This window comes from Dipodomys ordii, unplaced genomic scaffold, assembly GCF_000151885.1.
Source record: "Dipodomys ordii isolate 6190 unplaced genomic scaffold, Dord_2.0 Scaffold15, whole genome shotgun sequence".
Classification (NCBI taxonomy): Eukaryota; Metazoa; Chordata; class Mammalia; order Rodentia; family Heteromyidae; genus Dipodomys; species Dipodomys ordii.
The window spans coordinates 18125756-18135356 of record NW_012267231.1 but is presented as its reverse complement, the minus strand read 5'-3'; the positions used below and the strand labels follow the sequence as shown (position 1 = coordinate 18135356).

General features: G+C 55.0%; 1 protein-coding gene across 1 annotated transcript in view; it reads left to right on the top strand.

Moving 5' to 3' along the window:
* Nucleotides 1-634: 634 nt before the first annotated feature.
* Nucleotides 635-9601, top strand: part of Adamts7 (ADAM metallopeptidase with thrombospondin type 1 motif, 7) — a 27335-nt gene continuing 18368 nt past the window's right edge. Inside the window, exons 1-7 of the mRNA XM_013011954.1 lie at nt 635-667; nt 1363-1516; nt 3349-3539; nt 5484-5564; nt 7351-7475; nt 8538-8687; nt 9445-9588. Coding sequence (XP_012867408.1) covers nt 635-667; nt 1363-1516; nt 3349-3539; nt 5484-5564; nt 7351-7475; nt 8538-8687; nt 9445-9588 — 878 coding nt within the window. The remainder of the gene's footprint in view (nt 668-1362; nt 1517-3348; nt 3540-5483; nt 5565-7350; nt 7476-8537; nt 8688-9444; nt 9589-9601) is intronic.

Below are 9601 nucleotides of genomic sequence, written 5' to 3'. Positions count from 1 at the left end.
GGGGGGCTGTGGGGGGCCTGGCCGGGTGGCTGCCGCCTTCCTCCTCCAGCCGGGCCGGTCAGTCCTGGGTAGCAGCAGAATCCAGCTCACCACCGGCATCCCAGCTGCTCAGGAGGCTGAGAGCTGAGGATCACGGTTCGAAGCCAGCCCAGGCAGATAAATCCAAGAGACTCTCACCTCCAATTCACCAGCAAAAAAGCTAGAGGTGGAGCTGTGGTCCAAGGGGTAGAGAGCCAGCCTTGAGTGAAAATGCTCAGAGACAGCACCTAGGTCCTGAGTTCAAGCGCGCGCGCACAGACACACAGACACACAGAAACACACACTATTCAGCTTAGGTTGGGTACCTGTAATGCTAACTCAGGAGGCTGAGATAGGAAGATGTCCATTCAAAGCCAGACTAGGCAGGAAAGCCTGAAGCCTGTGAGATTCGTCTCCAATGAACCACCAAGAAGCTGCAAATGGAGCTGTGGCTCAAGTGGCTACCGAGAGACAGTATCCAAGGAAGGGAAGGAAGGAAGGACAGGACAGGCAAATCAAGGGGTAGCAGCAGGCTTCAAGTCCCAGTGTGGCCAGACATGGGTGAGGACAGCTCGCTAACCTTACACAGAGCTGTGCCCTGAGCCCCGGGTACACCATGCTGTTGGCCGTGAGCATCTTGGTGGCTTGGGTGTGGGCAGAGATGCTTCTGGAGTGATTCATCGCCTGCGGGAGAGACAGGGCTGAGCTGGGGCCCTGGCTGGGTGGAGGGGACACACTGGCTGGAGGTAGAGGGAATGCCAAGGGGGTGTAGAGCAGCCTGGAGGCCCGAGCAGCGCTGCCCCAGCTCAAGATGACAGCTGTACACAGAGGCCACCATCTTGTCAGTTTATTCATAGATCCCCCATTCTGGGTGGATGTGGGGAGCAGCCTCCTCTGGGAGGGGTTCCTGAGCCTCATTTTGAAAGTTCTGGCTGGGGAGGAGAAGGGCAGGCTAGAACATTCCAGGCAGAGGTACAGAGGAAGTGTTCACGCCTGTCATCCCAGCTGCTCAGAAGGCTGAAATCTGAGGATCACTGTTTGAAGCCAGCCTGGGCAGGAAAGTGTGAGAATCTTATTTTCACTTAACCACACATACACAGAAAAATAAGCCACAAGTGGAGTTGTGTGTTGCTCAAGTGGTAGAGCATCTGCTTTGAGTGATCAGACCAAGTGAGAATGTGAGACCCTGGGTTCAAGTCCCAGTACTCTGTACACACACACACACACACACACACACACACAGTCAGTGTGGGAATGAGTGAAGTATGGCTTAGTTGGGGAAGGTGGGAGGGGCTGCCAGTGCATGTACCCCCTCTTCTGTGACCCCGATATTTTTCTCCCTAGAAAGGTGTATTCCAGCTCTCCAACGAGGACTACTTCATAGAGCCGCTGGAGGGAGCCCCAGCCCGGCCTGGCCATGCGCAGCCCCACCTGATATACAAGCGCCAGACTCCTGAGCGTCAAGGCTCTGGGGCTCCAGGTACCTGTGGGGTACAAGGTATGTTCCCCTTTGGAGACACAGAGGGCCCTTTTTTTTTTTTTTTTTTGGTCAGTCGTGGGGCTTGAACTCAGGGCCTGGGCACTGTCCCTGAGTGCTTTTGCTCTAGGCTTGTGCTCCAGCACCTTGAGCCACAGCGCTATTTCCCAGCTTGTTGTCAGTTAATTGGAGATAAAAGAGTCTCTCAGGCTTTCCTGCCCTCGATTGACTTCAAACCATGATCCTCAGATCTCAGCCTCCTGAGTAGCTGGGATTACCGGCATGAGCCAGTAGCCCAAATCTTTAGGTGTCCTGTGAGCCTACAGCTCCTGCCTTTCAGGTCTGCTCCAACCGATCAGCCTGGACTAACTCTCTTTGTTCTCTCTCATCTCTCTTCCTGGCTTTGGGGCTCTTTGTCCCTCCCCTGTCCCCAGCTCCCTCCTCACGGATGAGCACCCCCTTTCCTGTCCGCCTCACTTTCACCCTGGAGTAACCAGCCTCTGTCAATGGAGTGGCTGATGTTCTAGCCTCAAGCTGCCCACAGCCCAAGGACTGCCAGAAACATCCATGAAGGCAAACCCCTTGACCTCAGTTTCCCTAGTTGCCTGGGCGAGTTTTGGGAAGTCTTCTCAGACTGGGGTCTGACTGTGGAGTCTGCCTGTGCTGGGAGACACTGACACCTGGATAAAGGAGGGGGAAACTGAGTCAGGGGCTCCGTTTCTTGCTTTGCTGGTACAGATGCTGGGGCCTGAACCTAGGGCTTTGGGTGCTGTCCTTTAGCTTTTTATTTTATTATTATTATTTTTTTTGGGGGGGGTCTGGTCGTGGGGCCTGAACTCTGGGCCTGGGCGCTGTCCCTCAGCTCTTCAGCTCAAGGCTAACACTCTACCACTTCAGCCACAGCGCAACTTCTGGCTTTTTTCTTTTTGCTTATGTGATTCTGAGGAATCGAACCCAGGGCCTCAGGCATTCAAGGCAAGCGCTCTACCACTGAGCCACCTTCCCAGCCCAGCCCTCCTTTAGCTTTTTAAACAAGGCTGTTGCTCTACCACTTGAGCAATGTCTCCACAGAAGAGGAGGCTTTTGTTTGGTGGTTTGTTGAGGTTAAGAATCAGCCATGTGGGGGGCTGGGAAGGTGGCTCAGTGGTAGAGCGCTTGCCTTGCATGCATGAGGTCCTGAGTTCAATTCCTCAGCACCACATAAGCAGAAAAAGCCAGAAGCGGTGTTGTGGCTCAAGTGGTAGAGCTCTAGCCTTGAGCTGAAGAGCTGAGGGACAGCGTCCAGGCCCAGGGTTCAGGACCCGTGACCAAAAAAAAAAAAAAAAAAAAAATCAGCCAGGCATCTGTGGCTCATGCCTATAATCCTAGCTACTTGGGAGGCTGAGATCTGAGGATCAAGGTTCAAAGCCAGGCTGGGCAGGAAAATCAGTGAGACTTATCTCCAATGAACCACCAGAAAACCAGAAGTGGTCCTATGGCTCCAAGTGGTACCTTGAGCTGAAGAGCTCAGAGACAGCACCCAGGCCCAGAGTTCCAACCCCACAATCACTCACACACACACACACACACACACACACACACACACACATAGAATCTCAGACTTCCTACCTGGGGTTGGTTTCAAATTATGATCCTCAGATCTCAGCCTTCTGAGTAGCTAGGATTACAGGCATGAGCCACAACGCCTGGCTTAACACTTCTCAAGCTTGGACTAAGGCAGATTGCCCTGGGAATCCCAGGACACAGCATGGACCCAGGAGGGAAGTCCTGGGTCTTTTCCCTCCTCCCTGCACTGTTTCCATTGGGTCTAAGAGAGTTCATTCATCTTACCCCACCCCGTCTAGGGCCCACAGGGTCCTCAGACCCGGAGACCCAGCGTGAGCTGTGGGAGCAGCGCCAGCGGCGCCAGCAGTCCAGGCGCATGCAGCCACGCTCGGTCAGCAGGGAGAAGTGGGTGGAGACGCTGGTGGTGGCCGATAGCAAAATGGTGGAGTATCATGGGCAGCCGCAGGTGGAGAGCTACGTGCTGACCATCATGAACATGGTAAGCTTGCTGTGGGAGGGGCAGGGGAGATGGGGGGCAGGAGAGGGTGTCCTGGTGAGTGGACCGCAAAGCTGGGCCCTAAGCAGGAAGGGCTTCAGGCTCCTGAGAACCAGGTGGGGTCCCTTAGAAAGGGCAGTTTTTAAGCAGGGGGATAGGGGGTGGGGTAGGGGAGTGAGGGGGAGGGCGGGCAATGTAATCCAAGCTACTCAGGAGACTGAGATCTGAGGATCATGGATTGAAAGCCAGCCGGGGCAGGCAAGTCCGTGAGACTCTATATCTTCAATGAACCAGCAAAAAGCCAGATGCTTAACTGTAATCCCAGCTACTCAGGAGGCTGAGATTTGATGATCTTGGTTCACAGCCAGCCCAGGCAGGAAAGTCCATGAGACTCTTATCTCCCACAAACCAGCAAAAAACTAGAAATGAAGCTATGGCTCAAGTGGTAGAGCTCCAGCCTTGAGAAGAAAAAAACCTAGGGACAGCGTTCAGGCCCTGAGTTCAAGCCCCAGGATGGGCAAATAAAGAAAAAAGAAAGGGTAGTTGTGCAGGGTGCTGGCCCAAAGGGCTTTTAGACCCTATCCCTTGCATTTGTCCAGGCTGCCCAGAGTGCTGGGCAGAGTACCACTGGAGGGGGTACTACAGGCTCCACCTACCTCCCCTGCCTCCGCTGGCCACCATCCCACACCGGCCTCTGGGGTCCTGGGGTCCGGCCATCACTGTGTGGCTGTAGGTCAAGGTCAGGGCCGCCGCCATTCTGATGCCCCTGCCTGCCTGGCCCCCGCTGCCCGTGCTCTCACCCGCCCAGCAGCCCGGCAGCTTCTCCCCCTGCCATGGCCGCCTCCATGGCTCCTTGGCCCTTAGATCGCCTTCCCTGGCCTCTGCCTCGTGTTTGTGTCTCCATGACTTCTCTCAGTCTTTTCCAGTGAGGGGAGCCCCCGTGTTCAGGCTTCGGGGATGCTGTTAATTGGGTAGATGGGGAAGGTCAAAGCTAGTTGTTTTTTTGTTTTTGCCAGGCCTGGGGCTTGAACTCAGGGGCTGGGCGCTATCCCTGAGCCTCTCTGTGTTCAAGGCGAGCGCTCTACCACTTGAGCCACAGCGCCACTTCCGGTTTTCTGGTGGTTTATTGGAGATAGGAGTCTCACAGACTTTTCTTGCATGGGCTGGCTTTGAACCGTGATCCTTAGACCTCAGCCTCCTGAGCAGCTAGGATGACAGGTGCGAGTCAGGAGCTCCCAGCCCTGCCATTGTTCCTTTGGTCTCACTTAGTCTGGGGTACAGTGCTCATTTTCTACCGGTTATTTTAAAATAAAGTGATATATTGGAAATAGTCCAAGATTCATTCACCAAATCATTACTGGGAGTGTTGAATAAAGGCTCTACAAAGGCTGAGAGCTAGAGAGGGGAAAATTAGATTCAGTACCAGGGGAGAGAAACTATTTCAGGCTGTGGGCACAGTGTGTGCAAAGGCCCTGTGTTGAGAAGGGGGAGAGAGAGGAGGCCAAAGGTCTGGACCAGGCTGGAGCCTCTGTCCTTACTTTGTAAATTGGGAAGGGAGGGAGGGAGGTGCAGGCCTGTAATCCCAGCACTTAAGATGGGAACTCCACCGGCCTGCTCCCCACCCCCAGCCCACCTCCCAGGTCCACTCAGGTGTCCACTTCTTACAGGCTGGTCCTGGCCTCCCCCAAAGCAGCATTTAGAGACCCAGACTGTCAGCTGGCTATGTAGAGTAGTAAGATCTGGCAGACGGCTCCAAAGAGCTGTGTGGCTTGGATCACGGCATTGCTGGGGTCGGGAGCTGGAGCAGTGTGTGTGTGCAGGCCTGGAGACACACAGGATCTGGTGTATGTCCCTGTGTGCTCAGCCCTGTGTGTGAACATGGGTACACAGGTGAGCCCTGCTTCCTCCTCTCCCCTCTCCCTTCTGTCCCCCCGCTTTCTCTCCCAGGTGGCAAGCCTGTTTCACCACCCTAGCATTGGAAACCCCATCCACATTACCATCGTGCGTCTGGTGCTGCTGGAAGACGAGGTGAGCAGTCACGTGACCCCCGCGCCCAGCCCTCAATGCTGACCAGTGTCCTCTCTTACTTTCCTTTTCTTCACTAGTCCTGGGGCTTGCACTCGGCCTCTGTGCTCTCCCTGAGCTTTTTTTTTTCCCCTCCCCCTCAAGGCTGGCCTAGTGCTCTACCACCTGAGCCAAAGCTCCATGTCTAACTTTTCGGTTAGTCTCATGGCTGTTCCTGCCCAGGTTGGCTTTGAACCTTAATCATCAGATCTCAGCCTCCTGAGTAGCTACAATGGCAGATTTGAACCACTGCCACCTGGTACTTTTTTTTTTTTTTGCCAGTCATAGGGCTTGAACTCTGGGCCTGGGAGCTGTCCCTGCGCTCTTCAGCTCAAGGCAAGCGCTCTACTGCTTGAGCCACAGCGCCACTTCCGGTTTTCTAGTGGTTTATTGGAGATAGGAGTCTCACGGATATTTCTGCCCGGGCTGGCTTTGAACCGCAATCCTCAGATCTCAGCCTCCCGAGTAGCTAAGAAGACAGACATGAGCCCCCGGCGCCCGGCTTACTTCTGTTTTTTTTTTTCTTTTGATGGTCGTGGGGGCTGAACTCTGGGCCTGGGCGCTGTCCCTCAGCTCTTCAGCTCATAGCCAGCGCCCTACCACTTGAGCTACAGTGCCACTTCCGTCGTTTTTCTGCATATGTGGTGCTGAGGAATCAAACCCAGGGCTTCATGCATGCAAGGCAAGCACTCTATCACTGAGCCAACTTCCCAGCCCCACTTCTTTTTTTTTTTTTTTGGGTCCAGACATGGCGCCTGAACTCTGGGCCTGGGTGCTGTCCCTCAGCTCTTCAGCTCAAGGCTAGCGCTCTACCACTTGAGCCACAGTGCCACATCCGGCTTTTTCTTTTTGCTTATGTGGTGCTGAGGAATCGAACCCAGGGCCTCAGGCATGCAAGGCAAGCGCTCTACCACTGAGCCACCTTCCCAGCCCCCTACTTCTGGTTTTTTGAGTGGTTTATTGGAGATGAGTCTCATGGACTTTCTTGCCTGGGCTGGCTTTGAACCACAATCCTCAGATCTCAGCCTCCTGAGTAGGTAGGATTACAGGTGTTTGCCACTGGCATCTGGCTCAACCTGGTACTTTTAAAATCTTTTTCCTCTATCCGTCCTTGGGCTTGAACTCAGGTCCTGCACGCTGTCTCTGAGTGCTTTATATTTTGGTCGGTTGTGGGTCTTAAACTCTGGGCCTGGGTGCTATCCCTGAGCTCTTCAGCTCAAGGAGGGAGCTCTTACCACTTGAGCCAATTCTGGATTTCTGATGATTCCTTGGAGATAAGTTTCATAGACTTTCCTGCCCAAGCTGCTTGGAGCTGCGATCCTCAGATCTCAGCCTCCTGAATAGCTAGGATTACAGGCGTGAGCCACCAGCACCCAACCCGAGTGTTTTTGCTCAAGACTAGTGCTCTACCACTTAAGCTCTACCACGGCTTTTTGCTGGTTCATTGAGGAGATAAAGAGTCTCACGGACTTTCCTGTCTGGGCTGGCTTCGAACTGTGATCCTCGGATCTTGGCTCCTGAGTAGCTGGATGTCAGCGTGTGTACCGGTGCCTGGCTCGCTCATTTTGGGTCCATGACTCCCCTCGGTCAGGTGTCAGATCTCTCCTACGAGATGTCTGCGGGAGGGGAGGCCCAGCCGGTGAGGGGAGGCCCCGCGGCCTCCCTCCTGCACGGGCCTGCGACTCCTGTTGCTCTCAGCACTGGCGCCATCTCTCGGGCTGAGGCATCCCTGACGGCTCTCTGTCCCCAGGAGGACTTAAAGATCACGCATCACGCGGACAACACCCTAGGGAGCTTCTGCAGGTGGCAGAAGAGCATCAACATGAAGGGAGACAGCCATCCCCAGCACCACGACACCGCCATCCTGCTCACCAGGTACCGCCAGCCCTCCCCACAGTGCGCATGCGTTGGGGGTAGAGCGCTGCATGTGCGCGTGCCTGGGGAAATACAGCCCCGCCTGTGCGCATGCGTGGGGGTACAGCTTTGCATGTGCGCGTGCCTGGGGAGTAGAGCCTCACCTGTGCGCATGCGTGGAGTACTGCTCTGCGTGTACGTGTGTCTGGGGAGCATAACCCTGCATGTGCGCATGCGTGGAGGTGGGAACACAGCGCTGCCTGTGCGCATGCGTGGTGGGATACAGTCCTGCCTGTAGGGAGCCTGATTATCCCGAGGGCTGCAGACCTTTGGCCTACAGCTGGCTTCCACCAGCGCTGTGTGTGTGTGTGTGTAGGTTCTCTCCTTTTCATCTTGCAGTAATTCTGTTTCTGGGTGTCAGTCCTGGGGCTTGAACTCAGGGCTTAGGCACTGTTCCTGAGCTCCTTTTGCTTCACGCTAGCGCTCTACCACTAAAGCCACAGCTCCAGTTCCATCTCTTTCTGTTATTATTTCAAGATAGTAGTCTCACAGACTTTCCTCCTCTCTGGCTTCGAATCACTGATCCTCAATCTCAGCCTCCTGAGTAGCTAGGATGACAGGCCTGAGCTACCTGTCCTCCTTTTTGCTTTATTTTTCAGGTAGTGGCTTCCATTTTTGCCAGTCTTGGACAGTGATCCTCCTCCTTACATGTCAGCTTGTCAGTTGAGATGAAGTCTCACTGACTCTTTTCCCCCAGGCTGGCCTTGAACCACTATCCTCCACTGTTCACGTCCTGAGTAGCAGGAATCACTGCACTTCCATCACCTATGTAGTTTGTACATCCACCAGCAGGTGCATCAGAAAGCTAGCTTGTTTAGAGTCCCAGACTGGGAGCGATGCTCCCTCTGCTGGCCTCCAGTGGAGCATGGAGATGGCACCCCTTATTGTGTTGGGTCACATCTGCTTCCCAGTTCCCCAGCAGATGTGGGAAGGGTTGTGTGCACTGGGGCCCCTGGATGGCCCAGGATAGGAGGAAGTCTTTCCTGGCTTCCTCCAGCCCTGGCCGCGTCTCTGCCTTTGCAGGAAGGATTTGTGCGTGGCCATGAACCGGCCCTGTGAAACCTTGGGCCTGTCCCACGTGGCGGGCATGTGCCAGCCCTTGCGCAGCTGCAGCGTCAGCGAGGACACCGGCCTGCCCCTGGCTTTCACCGTGGCTCATGAGCTCGGCCACAGGTAAACCCCCGCGTGGCCACAGCCACCCTGGCCCCAGCGGGCTAGCCACTTTCACAGGGCACTGCATCCCCGGGGACGCGCAGGGCTGGGCTGGGCTAGGGCCAGCTTTAGTTGAACCACATTGTGATAGACAGGAAATCATTCTTTACTTTTTTGTTTCTATATACCAGTCCTGAAGCTTGAACTCAGGGTCTGGGCACTGGCCCCCACAGTGCCACTTCCAGTTTTTTCTGTGTCGGTGGTACTGAAGAATCGAACCCAGGGCTTCATGCATGCTAGGCAAGCACCCCGCCACTAAGCCACATTCCCAGCCCTACAAAGGGGTTTTCAATTCAACGTCAATTTATGAGTACGATGTATTTTGTTGTTGCTGTTTTGTGCTGGTACTTGTTCTTGAACTCAGGGCCTGGGTGCTGTCCCTGAGCTTTTCTTTCTTTTTTACCAAAGCCTGGGTGCTTTACCACTTGAACCACAGCTCCACTTATGGCTTTTTTGCTTGTCAATCAGAGATAAGTCTTAGGCTTTCCTTTCTGGGCTGGCTTCGAACCCAGATCCTCAGATCTCAGTCTCCCGAGTAGCCAGGATGACAGGCGTCCAGCTTGAGGCACAGTCATTTCACACCCACATTTTGCTTGAGGGCACTGAGGCGCAGAGAGGGACAGTGACTTTCCCCAGGCCGCCCAGCCCTGGGGAGCCTCGAGGGGGGACGCGCTGCCCCCGGGCGCTCGCCCACCTGGGTCTGTCTATATCCTCACAGTTTTGGCATTCAGCATGACGGCAGCGGCAATGACTGCGAGCCCCGTGGGAAACGGCCTTCCATCATGTCTCCACAGCTCCTGTACGACTCGGCGCCTCTCGCCTGGTCCCGCTGCAGCCGCCAGTACATCACTCGGTTCCTGGAGTAAGTCCCGCCC